An 18,896-nucleotide genomic window follows, 5' to 3' on the forward strand; every position below is an offset into this window, starting at 1 on the left:
AGGCCATCGGTACTGTTTGTGTTTGTGTGAGCACTGAGCGCCTCTGTCTGTGCTGTGTGTAGCTTGCAATGAGTATGTGTACATATATATGTGTGTGTGTTTTGCACATACATACATGTCTGCTTGTAGCTGGGGAAACAGACTCAGCCTCACTACTGATTGGACCTGGGGCACAGAGCTGTGCAGCCTCACCTCTACAAGGCTACTGGATTTGGCTCCCCTAACACTGTTCTCCCAGTAGCCCAATCCATGGCCACACAGCTCCCGTGTCAGAGCTGCTCTGAGCCAGGGTCACACAGGCCCAGGGGAGACAGAATGTGTGTTCCTTCACCATCTCTCACCTATATACTACCCCTTTGAATCTTTCTGGACCCAGCTAAATGCAGAGTTTTGGTATGTCCCTTGTGTGTCAGAGAGACCTGTCTCAGTATGAACTTAGCGCTGATGTTTTATCTGCTGCCCAAACACCTGGCTGTTCTCTATGTCTGCACTGGTTTATGGTCCTACTTCCATCATATCTGCATCTTCCAAATCTACCTTAGATTCTTCTAGGAACCAAGTTCAGGGAAGAACAGCCTTCTCCTGAAGATAGGAACAAGGAACCTTGCTTGCTTTTGCACTAATTCTCTTAAATGTACTTATCCCAATATTCCTTTTGAAAACAGTGTTTCTCATCTTTTCAGAGACTGGATATTAGAGGGCTGAGTCCAAATGAGATTTATGTTCTAAACACAACACACAGGTAGCAAAGGGCATGAATTGAAATTTTAAATCTACAGGAAAAAGAGTGGATGAGCTTGGGAAGCGCATGCCTTAATATAAAAGCGGACATGAATGTATTAAAAAATGTTAATTTGAACATATTTGAGAATACCAAAATTTTTAGAAATGGTGTTATACAAGTAATATTAGGAAAGTGGGACCCCTGAGGTATCTGGATGGAAGAAAACTTCTTATTTCATTTTCACTTTTCTGAATTCTGGAAGTGTATTTATTCTTTTTTGCCCCATTCAGCCCTAAACATGTTCCTGAAATCTGATATAACATCATCAATACCTAAATTTTCCAGATCTTATTTTTTCCTTTTGGTCTTATTTTTGTCTTGGTTCTGCACAGGGAAATACCAAAAAGGGGTTGTTTTACATAATCATCCTTTGCTCATGTCTTTCCTGTTTTTCTAAGGCCATTCAGCCTAAAAGACAGAACATATGATTACTCAGTGAAAGCCCTGTAGCAATGAACTCCAACTGTTTGTAGCCTTCAAAGTATTATTTGTATAAAGGCAATAAAAAAGTCTTGTTCCTTTATAAGGATGACTGCAAGTAGTTTGATCTCTGAAAAGAATAGCAAAGATTTTCTCTCTCCAGCTCTTGAAAATGACCCAGTATGAGATTTTGATCTCTATATTGTAAATTTGATATCCTGGATCTCCTCCTCACCTCACCTATTGAGTTGCCTGCTGTATTACATCTTTCAAGCTTAACACATGATTGATTAAAAAGCCTCATTTTCTGCTTGCTTCTCTGTATGATTATTCTGTGCTTAAATGTTTCAAGCTCATTATCAGCCAGACTCACTGCTGTAGGACAGTTCACTTAAGCTGCTTCTGTGTTTCAGGTACTAACTGTTGGCATGTAAAAACTCTTAATACAAATCACTAATCATTGTGTACTGACATAGAGAGGGTTTTTAAGGATATCTCAAATACATTTGGTTCCTCTAAAGACAAAAGGGTTCCCAACACACGAAAACGAGTTGGCATCTACTTCATTCCATAAATGCACACCTGTAATTTTCTTACATGTCTCTAGGCATGGTTCTCCTCTCTGAAACTGCCTGCTCACCTGTCTGCTGGGGTCATGAGATGCAGGGGTAGTAAACTTGGGTTTTTTGCTTATACCCTGGTAAAGGCTTGGAGATTTTGGATGACTTCCTCGAAGTCTTTCTGTGGTACAGCCTCTGTTTGGTGGAGAAACCTGTTCTTCAATCTCTGCTACATTTCAATTTGAGTGGAATTTTACTGTTTGCCTGCAGAATTGCTCTCAGCCACCCTACTCAACCTGATTTGCTGCTACAAACCACAATGCTTGTTTTCCAATGTTACTACAACTTGTCATTTTCGCTTTACTTCCAGAAAGAAGAGCTTTAGACTGAACTGGATTTTCATGTAAAAGTGCTTACTTCTAACCATATCCAGTCCTTTCTGGCCAAGGGAACAGAGGAGCAGCATTTTAAAGTCAGAAAGCACTTGGGGTGTTCTCCTGATGGAATGTAGATTGGCTTTTTGCAGGCAGGGGCAATGGAATGTAGATTGGCTTTTTGGGCAGGGGCTGCTTCAAATGGAGTCATCCCTACTCTACATGGCCCTGCTGGAGGCTGAAGGCTAGGCCAGCTTCCTCAAATGCTCTGGCAAGGAATATGGTGTAAATGTCTAGACAATTAGCTGAGATCCCTTTTATCACATGGAGACGTGGCACATTAGTCAAGGCATTTTATTCTTCCTATTCATGCAGAAAAGGCAGAACTTTTTTGGCTGCTGCATGGCCATAGAAGGTTAATTGCAAGGGATTTCCCCTCTCAATTTCTATATTCTGTGTCTGTGTTTTATTAATTGGAAAAGTGAGAAATGCCTCTTAAATAAAACTGAGAAATACTAGGGAAATAGTGCAGCTTTGGGGCTGCCAACAGCTGTTCACACAATGGCAATGACTGTTGAACTGCCACGTATCTCACAGCACTTGGAGTCAGCAACACTGTCACACACATATCCCTTACCATGAAATGCAGGAAACATAAGGTTTGGAAGCGTGTGTTCAACTTCAAACCTCAGTGCCCAGCAGAGATTTGTATCAAAAGCATCATTTGAGTGTCTGAACCCAAGACAAGAAATAGATAAAAGAAAGGCATGCTGCTTCTGTAATGAAAGACTGGAACAGCATGGGCTAGGCACCTTTGGAGTTTACCTGCAGAGTCACGAAGAGGCTCCCGTGAGAAAACACCCAGAGGCAGGATTCACTGAGCCATTTCCACAGGAATACAGATATAGGGTGGACAGAAAGGACAGCCTCTCCTATGAAAAATTTCAGATGTGCCATCCTCGCAGAGGCAGAGTGCAGTGATCAGGCACAGCAAGGGAGCAGAGAAGCAGCACAGCAACATTCTCAGACCTCTTCAGAGAGAGTCAAAACTTTATCACCACATCTCTGAGCATCTTCTAAAATCTAGGTTCAACCAGGACACTCTGCCAGTCACAGAGATGCTAAGCTCACACAGGACACTCTTCCCACCCTAAAGCACTCTACATGAATCTTGGAACATGCTTTACATATTTATATTTTCTGGCACTGAGCAATGTTTGCCCTACATTTCTTCTCTTTCACTGCGAACATGTCCTCATGCATGTCCTCACTCTACCTATCCCCCTGTGAGAATGGTTTTCTGAAGTAGATGCTGCTGCTCCAGTAGCACAAGGCCTTTAACTACCAGGTACCTCAGCAGGGCTCGAGTCAGCCTCCACTCCTCTGTCCCCAGGTCACTCAGGGCAGCTTCCACACTGTCTGTCTTCCCAAGAGCTAGTGTGGCTATCTAAATGTCTGCTTGTGCAGAAAGTTCAGAGCCTCAGCATAAACTTACAAGGATATTTTCCTGATGAATTAGCTTCTCAGCAAAATCCTCACATCACAACAGGGAGGTGGGAGCACTTGCTGCCGGTGAAGATGAAGGTATATTCTGCACATGCTGAAGATGAAGGTATATTCCAACAGTGTGAAGAACACGAAGTCCAACTCCTGAACCTCCCTGTTTTCCACACCCCCTAACTCTGCAAAACTGACAGAAAATTCAGCTCTCTGGAAATGCTGAAAATACTCACTTTAAATCTCATTTTCCATTTTTCACACATGTAAGAAGCTTAGTAAGAAAGAATTTGAGGTAAACAAAATTCATTCTACAAGATCAGAAAATGACAAATCAGAATTGGTTAAGCATTGTTTTATGTTATCTTCCTTGCTTTTTATCCACACCCTCTATGCAAAAAAACCCTTACATTTAAAATTATTGTAGGCATTTTAATCAAGTAAGATAAAACTTTAGAAAATTCCTCTTATCACATTTGTCTGCAATAATTTAAGAGGGTATTTTCTAGAAGCATAGTATAGCAGTTCTCTTTTTGAGAGGTATGGAATTTTAAGGCAATTCTTTTGGATTTCTTCGAATTACTGAATACGTTTATTTTCCACTGCTTTAATTTGTATCTTACAGACGTCTGCCTATGAGCAGCAGAAGCACAGAGGGTCACGTACTTTCTTTACCATCCAGTTAAGTAAGCGAGTCCTTATTACTTGAATAACTCTAAAGAAGAGCAGAGAGATAAATCATGTAAGATTTTTCCAGTCTTTTAACAGTCCCCATCTAGAATACCTACACGCATCCTTAAAAGAACATTGATTACAGTGTCTACTAAATGCTAAAGTAAGTTTTGTTTGCTTTTAAAGAAGTAATAAAAATATTTGGGAAAAACTCTAAACATCTATTCTGACATTACATGAAAATAGTAAGAATTATGACTACCAGAACTAGCTACAATGAAAGTAAAGCTGACTGTTTAAAAACTAACAACCAATTGAAGCTTGTAATTTCAACCTTCATTAAGTGCTTTCTTGAGTGACTCATCAAATCAGTGTTACCTAAAAAGTCAATACTGAGAAAGCAGGTAAACCAATAAATACTCCTTTCAGTCACAAAATTGTTACCACTCTTGAGAACACAGTCAAGCGTTTTATTGTTTATACTCATTTTCATTTACACATAAGAGGAACAATCAATGCAGTTCTATCACAGCAGGTGGACCATATCCTGAAACTCTGCTGAACACGCGTAGACCTGTCTTAAGGTCCAACCAGGAGAAAAAAAGAGAAAAAAACAAAACAAAACAAGAAGAAACTAAAAAAACATAGGAGGGAAGTAGGGAGGCAAGAAATTTCACTAACATCAGTTAATTCATGATTCATGGGTATTTATTTTGCAGGTGAAATAGCTCTTCTGAAAGAGCAAACTGCTTCACTTCTTTACAAAATACACTAAATAATGTTAAGTACTTAGAGAATTCTAAATTTCGCAGTGGTTCATGCGGTAAGGGTGTGCAACTGACACAAAATGGAAAACATGGTTACAACATCAAACTGCTACTTCTATTCCCAGCTGGTTTATGGAAAAGGTCATTGGACTTCTTGATTTCTGCCCTTATGGAGTAAAAGCAAGAAGTATTTACTTTCTAAAGGCAACTATGAGGACAGACTACAGATATGCAGTGCAGTTGAACAGGTCTACAACTCTTGTTTCTAGAGCATTTGCTATTGTTTTGAAATACAAATATAAAACCTTTGCACACTGTCACTTCTCACGGATGTTCAGCTGGAGAAGTCATTTACAGAATTTACTGTGGTGCTCCTATTTTAAACATGATTTTTTTTCTCCTCTTGGCCTTATGAGTGAAGGGAGCAACTCTTTCCACTGAAAGAAAGAAATTACAGGTGTGCAGAAGTACAACTATGCTACCAACATAGACAGAGACAACTGTGCTCTTGTGCACACCCCTACAACCGGCCAGAGAACAAATTAAGAAGTTAAGCCTGCAAAATAAATGGAGTTTACTCTCAAACTTTTTTTCTTCATTCCAGATGAATTATAGACCTTGATTCGAGGCTGCCCTCTTTTTTTTTTGCAACTGATCTGCGTGCCTATTGGAACAGCATCTCTGCCAGAGTCATTACACTGAAACGCAGAGCTGAGCAGTTTGGTGGCAGAATGTATTGACGTTTTTGCAGCATCATGAGTCTGGCAACTGGGCTTGGGGAAGTTTCAAGCAGTGGGTCTTTACAATAGCAACTTGATTCTGCAGACAAAAAGCAAAAGATTGGCAGAATTATTAAAGTATCACAATAAAGGCATGAATGCATTCTGCAGAACGTGGCGCTGAGTTCAGCGATGAGCTGGCAGCCACTGCTGTCAAGAAGCGCGGAAAGGCAAAGCGCTTCCGCGTGTGAAGAGACGACACACCAAGGTGTCGAGTCTCCCACGGTGGCTAAAGGGCAGCTTTCCCCTCGGGACACCTGCTCGCAGCCGGCTCCGCTCCCGCAGGAGAGCCGGCGCCGTGAGAAGGCCAGAAAGAAGTAGGGCTGGACTTTGTCAGCAGCCTTCATCTGGGGCCTGTCCTACCTCCCTTCCTCGCAAAAAAACCCAAACAGCCAAAACCAAAACACAAAATGCCACTGGTACTGGGGTTGCATCGACTCCCTTCCAAGGGGGCTGTACGCCCAGCTGCCCAGCGGTGCCTGCAGCTGCCAGCGGGGGGCGGGAGGAGGCACCGGGGAAGCCGCCGCGGGCGGGGGGACCGGCCCGGCCCCGGCGCTCTCCGGGGAGCTCGGCTGCGGGCTTGGAAAGCAAGTGTCACTTAGCACTAATTGGCCGAAACACGGGTATTTTAATACGAAATGGCGGCAGATTGGTTTAATCGGTGGAATAAAAAGCAGATTGCCGTGAGTCACTCCCCGCGAGCTGGGAGGAGGGGGGGTGGGGGGGGGGGAGAGACGGACGGGACACACGACGCGCGCACACACACACCGTGAAATGTCAGAAGCGTGGAGCATCCCCAGTGCTCGCCGCCACTTGCGAAGAGTCTGAACACCAGCTGTTTGTGGGCTCGCCTCCCCCCCGGCCCCATTTCCGATCCCCCGCCTCCCCCCGGCCCGTCGCGCCCCGAGTACCGCGGCTCTCCGGGCAGGGCGGGGTGCGCGGACCTACCTGTGGCGCCGGGCGCGGGCGTGCATGGGGACTGCCCCGGGGAACACATCGCATTCAACATTTCAGCCTGTGCATCGGAAACGTATGAGTTTGTGGAAAGCTTGTTTGAAGTCTTCGTTAGACATAGTATAGATGACGGGGTTGATGAGGGAGTTGAGATATCCAAGCCACGTGAAAAAGTCAAAGATGGCCATGTGGAACCAGCAAGCGTCCTTGCAAATAGGCAATACCAGGCTGATGATGAAAAAGGGCAGCCAACACACGATGAAGGCTCCTAAAATAATCCCTAAAGTCTTTGTAGCTTTCCGCTCTCTAGCGGCCGTCAGCTTCTTTTTCTCCAGCAGGGCGTCCGAGACCTTCACCTTCACCTGGTTCATGTACACGGGCGAGCCCGTTTCGCTGGATCCCTCGGGAGCCTTGGAGTTTATGGACGTGACGGAAGAGGTCGACCCGGGGGAGTCCGTAATTAACTGTGCCCGCGTTAGTCTTTTACCTGCTTTCTTTGGCGTCTGCTTCAAAATCCGCGACCTGGCTTCCACGTAGATCCTCCCGTAGAGGGCTATCAGCAGCAGCGTGGGGAAGTAGAAGGCTCCTACTGTGGAGTACACGGTATACAGGACGTGGTCCGTGTTCACCACACAGCGAGATACTTCCTCGGCCTTCGCCTGCCGCCAAAACAAAGGGGGCATGGAGATGCAGATGGAGAAGATCCATACCAGTGCGATCATGCCCGCTGCCCGCTTGGGAGTCCGTTTTGTGGAGTACTCGACGGCGTCGGTGATCGCCCAGTAGCGGTCCAGGGCGATGAGACAGAGGTGCAGGATGGACGCCGTGCAACAGGTGATGTCCGAGGACAGCCAGATATCGCAGACGATCTGACCCAGCGTCCACTTGCCGGTCACAGTGTACATGGTGCTGATGGGCATGACAAGGATGGAGACGAGAAGGTCGGTGACGGCCAACGAGGCGATCAGATAGTTGGCCGGCGTGTGGAGTTTCCTCGTCTGGTAGACCGTGGCGATGACAAAGGCGTTGGAAAGCACCGTGGCCAGGGTGACCAGCGCCAGGACGACGGCGAGCACGATCTTCCCGGAGAGGGGGGTGGCATCTTGGTAAATCACTTCCTCGGCGCTACAGTTTCGGTAAGAGTCGTTGGCGGAGCCCAACTGCGCCCGGCAGGGGCCGGCCGGCTCCATCCCTCCGCGGCCGCCGCCCCCGCAGACGGCGGGGCTCGACGCGGCACGGCGGGGCCGCTACCCCGGCAGGACCCCGTCGGCGCCGGGGGAGGGCTGCAGCATCGCCGCGCCGGCACCACCTCCCGCCCGCCTGCCCGCCCTTCCGGGAGCTCCGAGCGGGCTCCGCGGAGCCTCACTCCCCACAGGCGAGGGAGCAGGGCAAAGCGGGGGCCAGGCGCGCCCGCTCGCCCCGGCAGCTCATCGCCCCGCCGCCTGCCCGCGGAGCGCGGCGAGCCCCGGACATGGGGCTCCCGCCCCGGCCGCCCCTAAGCGCAGCCCGGCCGCCCGCGGCTCCACACCGTGTCTCGACGGGCGCGGTGGCAGCGCCGCATGCCCGCGGGCGGCGGCCTCGCCCCCCCGGCTGCGGGCGCGACGGCGGGGGCTGCGAGGGCAGCGGAGCCGCCCCGCCGGGCCGTGCCTTCACACGCAGCCCGCCGCAGCAAGTTTGCAGCAGCCGACGCCGCGGGTGCAGAAGGAGGAGGAGGGTCCGCGGGAGGCAGGGGGGGAGACCACCTCCCATTGCGCCCGGCCGCGGGCCATGCTGTCGGGGCCCGGCCTCCGCCCAGCGCCGGCAGCCGCGGGCAGGGACCGGTGCGAGTGAGCGGCGAGCAGCCGCCGCCCCTTATATAGCGGGCGGCGCGGCGCGGCTCCGCCGGCACCGAGCAACCGGTGCCGCTCTCGGGCGGGTTGCCCGCCCGCCTGCCCGCGGAGGAGGAGCCGCCGCCGCCTCCCTCGGCCCTCCCTCCCGCACCCACGAGCCGCCCGACGGGGGGGGTTCGGCGCCCTCCGGCCCCGCGCACCGCCCCACCGCCCTCCCCCCGCCCCTGCCCCTGCAGGCGTCGGGAGGAGCCCGAGCTCGCCCCCCGCCCAGGCGGGGAGCAGCCCCTCCCCTTCCAGCCCGACGAGGGATGCCACGGCACGGGCGGATGCAGGTGTTCCTTGGTCCTGCCGGTTTTCTCATCCTATCTCGCGCCGTGCCCGCTACGCCGTGGGGCTGGGCGATGCCAGGCTCCCCAAGGAGCCCGGCGTGGCCGGGGTGTACTGCCCGCCGCCACGTCCCTCGGCGGCATTACAAGTGCCGCTCGGTGCCGGTACTGGCCGTGCGGGAAAGACCGGGGTGACCAAGACGACGCGCGACAGGGGCGCAGCCAGAGCGGGCAGGCATCTCGGGCCATCCGCCCTGACCGCCGGGCGAGGGGCTACGCAGCGCAGCGAGCCCCGCTGCAGCAGGGGTGCGCGGCCCACCGCATCACATCGCCTGTTTTACAGTTCTAGTAATCCCGTGTCTTCTGGGCTCAGGCTTTCTTATCATATCCCTCTTCTTTTTATATATTTTCCTTTATTTTTCTGATGTGCTTGGAGAGGCACGCCCGCGGCTGAGCAGCCCTGATGTGCCCCACGGGCTCCTCCGGCGCTCGGCAGGCGGGGACAGGAGCAGCGGGAGCACACATTTGTCCAGGTCCCGCAGCTCCTGCCAGCGTTTGTTCTCAGCAGCCGCAGGAAAGTTTTGCGCACAAAGGGAAGTGCGAGCTTGCTTTTTGCTGGGTCAGGATAATTCCAAGCTCGGTGAGATGTCTATGCTCCAGCCCGATTAAATCTCCCGAAGATACCACGAGAAATTCAGTTGAGGAGACAAGCGTTTTCAGTCTGCAAGCATGTTTGTGCACATCTCCACGTGCTGCTATATGCCTGAGTTCCCTGTAAACTCTAAGGACTTCCCTCTTGGATATCTCCTCCTGGCTGGTTTCCTCTGTGGTGGAAAAGCAAACAGTTTCCCTGTGGTTCCGTCCTTTCTGGGCTACACTCAGCACCACACAGCTATGGGCACTGCAGTGTTCTGCCTGGGACATCGAGCTTATGGGCAGGGTGAGAAACCTCTGCGCCCTGTTGGTCACCCTTGAACCAGAGAGACTGGCTCACCTGAGAGGATGCAGATCAAGGAAGTACCACAAGAGGAGGCTGGAGGGGACCCATTGTGGCCCAGAGGGGTTAGGAAACTCTAGGAAGAGAAGCATTGAACTGAAGAAGAGCCAGGGCTGCGCAGCAGTGTGGGAAAGCCAGAGCCCTGCACGGACAGCCCCTTCCTCCCTGCTTCAGCACAGGGCAAGGTGCCCTGATCTTGAGATGTGCTAAGACCCACAGATCTCCTGAGATAAAAAAAAAAAAAAAACAGTGGTGGTGCTTGAGATTTTGTAAACTCTGTCCCAGATCTTTAGTTAGACTCTCTCAAGAAGTGATGTAGGATTAAAGAAAGTGTGGCAGTCAAGGTTTGCTTACATTCACTGAACTGACAGGAAGATAAAATGTCAATAAGCCTTTCTGTTTTCCCGAGAGGGCATGGGGATAGGGTTTGGTCTGTTTTTATTTTGTGGTGCCTCCTTGTGTTCAAGCAGGCACCACCTCCTTTCCATGCCTGGTAATTGGTTAGAGCCTCTAAACTTTACTGCATTAAATATAATAATACAGAGCTGTCTGCATTCTTCTGATCTCTTTGATAGGCAGAGATTTCATAATCCTGGCTTCTAATACACTGTGATATTGCTTTTGCTTCTGCTCAACATTTCTGGCTTAATTTAGTTGTGCTTAAGTTGGCGACTGCCCTCAAGCCTCTGTAGCTCAACATTCTTCCCAAATAGGGCTATGTATCTGAGAGGGATTTAAATTTAAAACACCAATAATAACAAGAGGAAAACCTAGCCCTTCATTCAGTTTTGGAACAGTTTTCCTCTTGTGCAAAGGCTCTTCTGATAAAATTATAGAGCTTCCAAGGGCAATGTTCTAGCCCTAGCCACTGCTAGCAGTGATGGGGTGCAGTGTAGACAATTATTATGTGAATTATGGCCACCCTACTAATGTCACTGTTTATCCTCATTCTAAAATATTTGTGTTCAGTGCACAGCTTTTGCTGTTGCCCTTCTCCATTAATTCTGAGTCATTATTCATCAGTAATCATCATTCATTGCTTCCCTCTTTGTCTTGCCAAGAAGATGATTTTTTCCTCCCTCATTTGTTTTCTTCCATTGTGCTCGCTGGTTTCCCACTCAGTTCTGTAGCACTGCTGTGAGTGGTCAGCAAAATGTTCACCCAGCACATGACAGGTCTAGCTGTGGTGACCTCACCTGACTTCCTATAAGGACCACCTGGTCTTCCTGGGCAGGTTCAGTAAGCATTCCCCACGCATCTCTCCAGGGCCTCAGGCTTGGGTTTTGAACAGCTGCAGGAAGAAAATAAAGCCAGCTTCCTAAGAGTGCTTCATGTCATGGTGCTGCCATCACTGCTGGAGGAGCGGGCAGAAAACGTGTCCCCACCCAGGCACTGGAACTGCTGCTTGCTTTAGGCTGTGCATGCTGGTTCCAAGGATTTGTGTCACAACAAGGGATGCTCAGGTTCTAAAAGACTGCTCTTCCTCTCTGCACTGCCAGGCTGTACATAGACCCCTGTCACAACTGGACTCCCAAAGGCCAAGGCTTGATGAAAGCACTGGATTCTTCCTAGATCACCAATAAGTACTGGAGTCTTGGAGTGCCAGTCAGACACGTATTGTGAATCATATGTATTATCACATGAAGGATCATATTTCACTGCTGTGCTGTTGCCCAGAAGCTTGCATTTCATTGTTTATTTTCTCCTCTCCTAACTGGATCTGAAAAGATGCTTATGAGAAGAGATCTTATTTCCTGAAGCTTTTGGCTTCTGTGCAGAGGCAGGCATAAAATTAATTTCTTTCTGCTGGCATAAGACTGTTGATACTTCTTATATCCAGATTTTGATGTACTAAAATACCCAAATATAGAAACTGCAATGAAAACTGAACCTATTATTGGTTTATTGCTTCACAGACTGCCCATGTATGGCGTAAATATCTTATAAATAAATTAGAGAGGGAAGACAGACACATAGAAACAAACCTAAGTATAGAAAGGAAAAGTCCTCATTGTACAGTCAGATCTCTCTTGGCCACACATAATGTTGTGTGGGTTTTGGCTTTTGGATCTTTTAGGTATATTTGAACACGGGGCTCAGAGCACAATATAAACTTCACCTCTGCTCTCGACTCAGGTGGTAAGCCGTGTGTAATGGCATCTGTAGCCTCCTGTACTGTGATGAGATTCATACTCATGTTTTAAATAATGAAATTCTGAGTCCTTCTGTTAGCAAAGATAACCTTTGCTATGTAAATCAACACAGTGGTATTTTGTTGAGTTTGCCAACAGACAAATAACACTAATGTCTGTGTGAAGTTTCTCAATGTTAACTTTGAAATACAGCTAAGGCCATTTAAATGTCATCACTTTTAAGTCACTAGTCAAAATAAAATCACCCAGCTTGAGTTACTGATATTTAATTATAAGGAACAGCTGGGCCTAGTTTTGATTTTTACTCTAAGGACCCAGACAGAGAAACAAGCACATGGGCTCAGAAGGCACAAATACACACTGAGTTTCTCAACCCATACTGGTCAGGGACAGTTGCTGAAAAATACACTCAGATACCCTCCGAAGAGTATTCAATTACCCTGAGTAGGCAACTGAGGTCAAGCAAAAAAAAACCCTCCAGTTCTCCCTTACAGTGGCTCTAGCAGTTAATCTCCACTCACTGCACTGATCCTGACACATTTCGGTTGTGGTGGTGTTGAAGTTGGTGGAAGTCGAGGCTGGTGTCTGCTCCTCATTCATCTACAAGGAATTTGATTTTTAACAATGTTCCTGGAGATACTCCACAGGAAACCACTTCAATCCTGCCTTGTCTCCTCTCCTTCCACGCTGGCCATAATTCTCCTGCTTTGTTACAAATCAGAAGAATTGACTGCTTGTGTGAAAAGGGCTGTGGTTTCCATTTGAGGCTCCTGGAGCCTCTAATTCACACTAAAATCAGTGCAAATGCCTGTTTTGGTGCCAGAGGATCTGGCTCAGTGATCATCCTTCCAGTTCAGGCTGGAAGTTATATACCTGAAAGGATTTTAACCTACCTGCTATAATATGTGTGGATTATAACCTGCTATAAAATACATGCCTACCCATTGGGGAACGATCTGTAGAAAATAGCCATGACATTATGACATAAAGGTACAGCTGTCTAGGAATAAAAGTCAATGGCATAACCTTTAGCACCTGTTCAGCATGAAGGCAAAGGACAATGAATGCATTTAGACTTTGTAGGGATTCAAATGAAAAAAGGTCTCATCTCATCTGCTCAGAACTGGCAGAAGATAAATTCTTCACTTTCAGATATGGACCTATATCAGTTTTAAAGCAGTGTCCCACTTCAGTATGTTCAAATCTTTTTGTCTGATTTAGAGAATGGAATCTCTAAAGGTCTCCTTTCAGGATCCAGAGTTGATTTTAAAGGGGTCCCAAAATACCAGGTTTTCAGAAATGAAACACTGAATTTTGTGTTTAAAAAAAAGTCTGCACACATTTTAAAGCAACAAGCTACTAATGCATAAAGCTTGATGTAAACTTGTGCAATGCAGTGAATCACTGCAAAGAAGTAAAACTGCTGAAAATTGAGAATCAAATATTTTCCTAGCGAAATCATCATGTCACCATTGATCTAAGGGAAGCCACAAAGATTTCTTCCTATTAGAGATCTGGTTCTTCTGCATGGATAATTAATATTTATCTAGGAAAGGAGGTAACATATGCTAAGCCCACTGCCACTATTTATAAGCGTGCTCTAGTCTTTGTTCCCGGAGGTAATCAGAAGCTAGGAGCTTTTGCTGGCATGCAGATTTGGGCTGCTAATTTAATAAAATGCATCATCCATTAATTTGAGTCCTTTTAGGATGTTTACTAGTTGACAGTTTCTTTTGCAGTATGAGACTTAATTGCAAAATTTAGTTGTCTGTTCTGCTTACCGAGAGGCTTAGAGAGGGATGCTTCTTACAACATGCTGAAATTCAGGAACAGAAGCAGTTTTGAAGGCCACAAAAGTCTTGTAGGCCTACTTTCATCAGCAGATTAGTGTAGCAAGACTAAAGGAGTAGTGAATGATCATAGCATCATCCAAATATCAGAACTTTGCAAGGTCAAGAGGTCCTTAAGAGATTCAGGGTATGTACAGTTATTCTCAGCAGCACTTTGCAAGGTAGAGCACAGTGGAAGATTTCGTTCTGGCGACAGAAGACAGTTTCTGTAAACCCCTTAAATCCAACATAATCTGATCTTGGAGAGAGGCTGTTATGAAACTCTTGGTCTACATGTTGCAAAGTGTGAAATCCACAAGTGAATCTACTAAAAGATAATCAAACCAGCAAAGGCCATCAGTATCCAGCGGTGCTCTATAGGTAGGTATTTGGGGAAGAAAACAAAGGCCCAGAAGAGATAGGTAAATAAAATTGTGTCACTTGAGGCTTCTGCCAAACACAAGGCAGTCGTGTAGGAGCCCAGAGTGCAGAGAATATTTCTCTTCCTGTTTTAAAGGGTTCTACCCCCCTGGACAACACCGTTTTTGACCTTCGTCCTTGGAGAAAATTGCCTACCCTCTGGGAAGAATTAGAATCTACACTGGTGTGAACTAGGTGATAGAATATTATGTAAGATTGTCACAGGAAGAAAAATTTAGAGGATTTGGGTTTGTTAATATAGTAAATAGATAAAAGCAAAAAACTTTAAAGTGGAGGATTGTTGTTGTTCTCCAGACCTTCTTCTTCTTCTTCTACTACTTCATATTCTGCAGTAGAAGTAGTTTGGAATGACTGGATAAAGAATTCCGCACTTCCTGTCTACGTGACTAGATGATTTCTTATACATTGGTGGAAAAGTAAAACTAATGTACTTTTTAATGACCATTGGTTAATTTACCTTTAAAAGACTGTGTAAATCTTGATAACGGGGCATTCTCCTGCATTCTCTGCTCTGTGCTATGTCTGGGTCATGTTAAGTGGCCCTATTTCTCTGATAAGACTTAATCAACAACTATCTGAAAGCAGAGAAGGCTGAAGATCCGTCCGTTCGTCTCTTGGACTCCTGGCAAAGACTCTAAAATTCTTCCTCATCAGGGGAGGTGTAATTACAGCACGGTTAGTGTCAGTCATGCATCCCACTTCTTGGAAGTAGAATGTGTCTCATCTGGCTTTTCTTACAGTAACCAAGTAGAACTACAGAGCCAGATCAGCAGCCCAGATCAGCATTGTCCCAATTGTTAATCTTTTCATATTTCTTTTCTTATTTCCCAATCTTTTCATTACCCAAAGATTGTTTAACTAACCTTCCTAATAGAAGCTCTAAAAGTGCATGTCTTCATGTCTCATGTTTAAGGTCATTATTGGGGAAGGGAATACTTAACTGTAAAAGATAAATGTGGTCTCTATTTAGAAGGGTATGTTTTACTTCTCTTTACAGGAGGAAGTCAGTCTTGAAGGATTCAGATCTCAGGTAGAACATGCCCATAACAAGGTTTTGAGGTGATCTGAAAAACACCTTGGGTTCTGGATGTAGCCTTTAAAAGATTAGTGGACTAAAAAAATTGAGACACGGACTTTTGCCAGGTGATCATGTCTGTGTTTGTGGAAGCAGAATCAGATAATTTTATTTTGTAGCTTTTAAATTCCAGTTGTGAATTTCATGGGTTTCTCCTTCTTTCCTTGGGCAAACCTTGCTATGTCCCTTCCCCAGTTCTTACTCTCCATGGTTCCATCTCTACACTCTAGGAGCTCTGCAAAAGTACACATCGGGTGCACAGTTCACCTCTTTAAGAGCAAACCAAGGCTTCCAAACCTAAGGAATCTTCTTCTTATGAACTACTATTAAAATATGCATCTATTATTAAAGAGAGAAAAAAAAAAAAAGGCGATCTGCCACTCACTGGGTTTTTCTTGGTTTTCTTATTACTCTCAAACATTTTTGGACTTGGCCCAGATCTGTCCCCACATCCCCATTAAAGTTCATGACTTTTCATCCTAGTGATGAACTTTCTCCCCCTCATTTCTAATCTGCTTTACCGCCTTGTCCATGTCTTGCTCCTTCAGCTTAGCACACATCTGCATGGGAGCCTGACCTGTTCCCTCACTCTGCTCCCACTACTGTGCTTGCAAAGGAGGAGGAAGAATATCCTTGCATGTCCCCTCAAGACCCACAGCCTCTGTCATGTTTAAAACAGAGCCCTAAATCGTAGGGGCTTTCTACACTCTAAAACCATAAACCCCATCTAAGAGTCCAGAAGATACTCAGGTGAAGTTATCTCATTGCCCAAGATACCCCTTAAGAGCAGATTGAAGCTAGGGAGGTTTAGTTGCTAAAACTTCCAACTTGGTTTCTGTAATGTTTCAGCTGTGTTTTCCTGATCTTGAAAGTTTCATTATACCTACCTAAATGCTACCACACAAATGTTGTGGCCATGACCCTCTTCTCTCTTCATCCCTTCTTTGTGCATCCTTTTGCTTATCTTATTCCTCCATTAAAACCTCACTAACGAGCAAATTTTCTTTACATGACTTTCAAAGCCTTTGGTAATTCATCTACTTCTCATCACATATTCAGGTTAATTATTGCCTCCCACTAGCCTCTGATGCTGGCCTCTCCCAGAGTATTATTCGATTTCAGTCAGACATCTTCCTGCCTTCCCAGGCTTGAAATAAGTTTCCTGTAGTAGGTACAGATATCCTCATTATAAAGGATAAAAATCCTCCCTTGCTGTGATGCCAACAAAATATATTTTACAAGAGTCAGGCTGTTGATTAAACTATGACTGCTACCTATTATTCTTCCTGATAGTATTTTGTTTGCTGATGTTTTCCCACCTGTGTGCCTCTGCTAGTGCTAATCTTAGACTGCAATTCTTTTGAGCAGAGACACTGTATTTGCTACTATGAAAATAGCTTTGAGGGTCCTGATTCTACACCTTGAGTGGCTTGGAATAAACTCTCTGTCAATAGTAGCTATTAACAATGTCTTCTCCTGTGTTGTTTTTCATCTGTACTGTTCAGAAATTGCTGTCAAGATCCAAGCTGGGCAGGGGAGAGAAAATATAATGAAAGGCTTGTGGGTTGAGATAAGGGCAGGGAGAGATCACTCAAGCAGTTACTGTCATGGGCAAAGCAGAGTCAACTTGGGGAAATTAGTTTAATTTATTGCTAATCAAATCAGAGTAGGGTAATGAGAAATAAACCCAAATTTCAAAAACCTCCCCACCACCCCTCCCTTCTTCCTGGGCTCAACTTCACTTTTGATTTCTCTGCCTCCGCCCCCTAGGCAACTCAGGGGGATGGGGAATGAGGTTGGCGGTCTGTTCATCACACATTGCCTCTGCTGCTGCTTCCTCCTCGGGGAGAACTCACACTCTTCCCCCACTCAGCGTGGCGTCCCTCCCATGGGAGACAGTGCTCTGTGAACTTCAATGTGAGTCCTTCCTATGGGCTGCAACTTTTCACAAACTGCTCCATCATGGATCCCTTCCACAGGGTGCAGTCCTTCAGGCACACCCTGCTCCAGCATGGATCCCTCACAGAGTCACAAGCCCTGGCGGCAAAACCTGCTCCAGCATGGACTCCTCCCCATGGGTCCATGGGTTCATCCAGGAGCTGGCTCCAGCACAGGCTACCGCTGGAGTCCCTGCCTCCTTCAGCTGCATCCATCTGCTCCAGTGTGGGGTCCTCCAAGGACTGCAGGTGGATATTTGCTCCAGTGTGGACTTCCATGGGGTGTAGTCTCTGCTCTGGCACCTGGAGCACCTCCACCCCCTCCACCTTCACTGACATTGCTTAATGTAGAGTTGTTTCACACATTCTCTCACTCCGCTCTTCTGCTACAGTTGCAGATACACAGGGCTTTTCCTCCCTATTAGATATGTTATCCCAGCAGTGCTACCACCATCACTGATGGGCTCGGCCTCAGCCAGCAGCAGGTCTGTCTTGGAGCCAGCTGGAACTGGCTCTGCTGGACACAGGATAAGCTTCTCTCAGCTTCTCACAGAAGCCCCCCGCTACCAAAGCCTTGTCAAGCAAACCAAATACAGCAACAAATGACTGATCCACATAAACTGACATGATAAGCCCAGTGGAAAGTTCAAAATAAGATCAACCAGAACCTACAAAATATAAAAGTTCCTTATTTTCTGTTTGAGAAAACAGTTTTGCTATATCTTTTGTTATATTTAAAAGATAAGGAATGTCCCTTATTTCCCTTATGCAAGTAGCCAGAAATAAACAAAAGAGTAGACTATTAAAATGTAATGAGCACCTGGTTGTTTGCTTCCATTTCAGCTCTGAGTTCTGAGCTATAGAGATAAAAGGGGAAAAACCCCCAAACCTGCTAGAAATTATGTTCTTAAAGACTGAGTTTGGAGAAGTAGAGAACATGATTACTCTTTCCCTTCTGCATCTGCTTCTTATCTGCCCTAAAAGACTAAGTTCTACAAAATCTCCCCAAAGGATGATATCTTGCTTAAAGTTTGATTATAAGAATTGAGGGTTTCATCTTAAGTGAATCTACCTAACCTCTGCCTAACATGCATACACTTAATATAAAACTTTAGGCACCTGGTCGTTGCAGACAGGACTTCTATTATCAGTAATTTTCCAGGCCTCTTCTTCTCTCCTTTGGCTGTGGTGAAAATTGTGGCATTTATTGTTGGAAATGTCTTTTATTGGGGTACATTTCTTGCCTTAGCAGACTTTCTTATTGGCTTAGTACTATATGTAACATTAGGAGTTAATTTACTCCTGTCTTCTTCTGTGCTGCCCTATCAATGACCTTTGGACCAGTGGTGACAAACCCAGTAATGTAGATTGCTCTTTTACATGATTCTGAATATGAATCTGATAAAACCTCAGCAGTGCTCCCACTTCCTACATCTCACATTTACATTTACACTTTGTAAATTCCTGAGAAAAAGAATTTATAGTTTCATGTTCTCAGACAG

The 18,896-nt window shown here is 46.2% G+C and overlaps 1 protein-coding gene across 1 annotated transcript; it reads right to left on the reverse strand.

Moving 5' to 3' along the window:
• Positions 1-4,756: 4,756 nt before the first annotated feature.
• On the reverse strand, positions 4,757-8,095 carry HTR1B (5-hydroxytryptamine receptor 1B). The gene is made up of 2 exons (XM_048297727.1): positions 6,802-8,095; positions 4,757-5,893 (listed from the first exon to the last, which is right to left on the reverse strand). Exon 1 carries the CDS (start codon positions 7,995-7,997, stop codon positions 6,864-6,866), a length of 1,134 nt encoding a protein of 377 aa, XP_048153684.1. The 5' UTR covers positions 7,998-8,095; the 3' UTR covers positions 4,757-5,893; positions 6,802-6,863.
• Between the last annotated feature and the right edge of the window lie 10,801 nt (positions 8,096-18,896).

The sequence above is a fragment of the Corvus hawaiiensis genome, chromosome 3, assembly GCF_020740725.1.
Source record: "Corvus hawaiiensis isolate bCorHaw1 chromosome 3, bCorHaw1.pri.cur, whole genome shotgun sequence".
In the NCBI taxonomy this organism is placed as follows: Eukaryota; Metazoa; Chordata; class Aves; order Passeriformes; family Corvidae; genus Corvus; species Corvus hawaiiensis.

Bases quoted from the DNA above. Each gene is read 5' to 3' on its own strand.
- HTR1B (XM_048297727.1), bottom strand. From the start codon at position 7,997: ATGGAGCCGGCCGGCCCCTGCCGGGCGCAGTTGGGCTCCGCCAACGAC.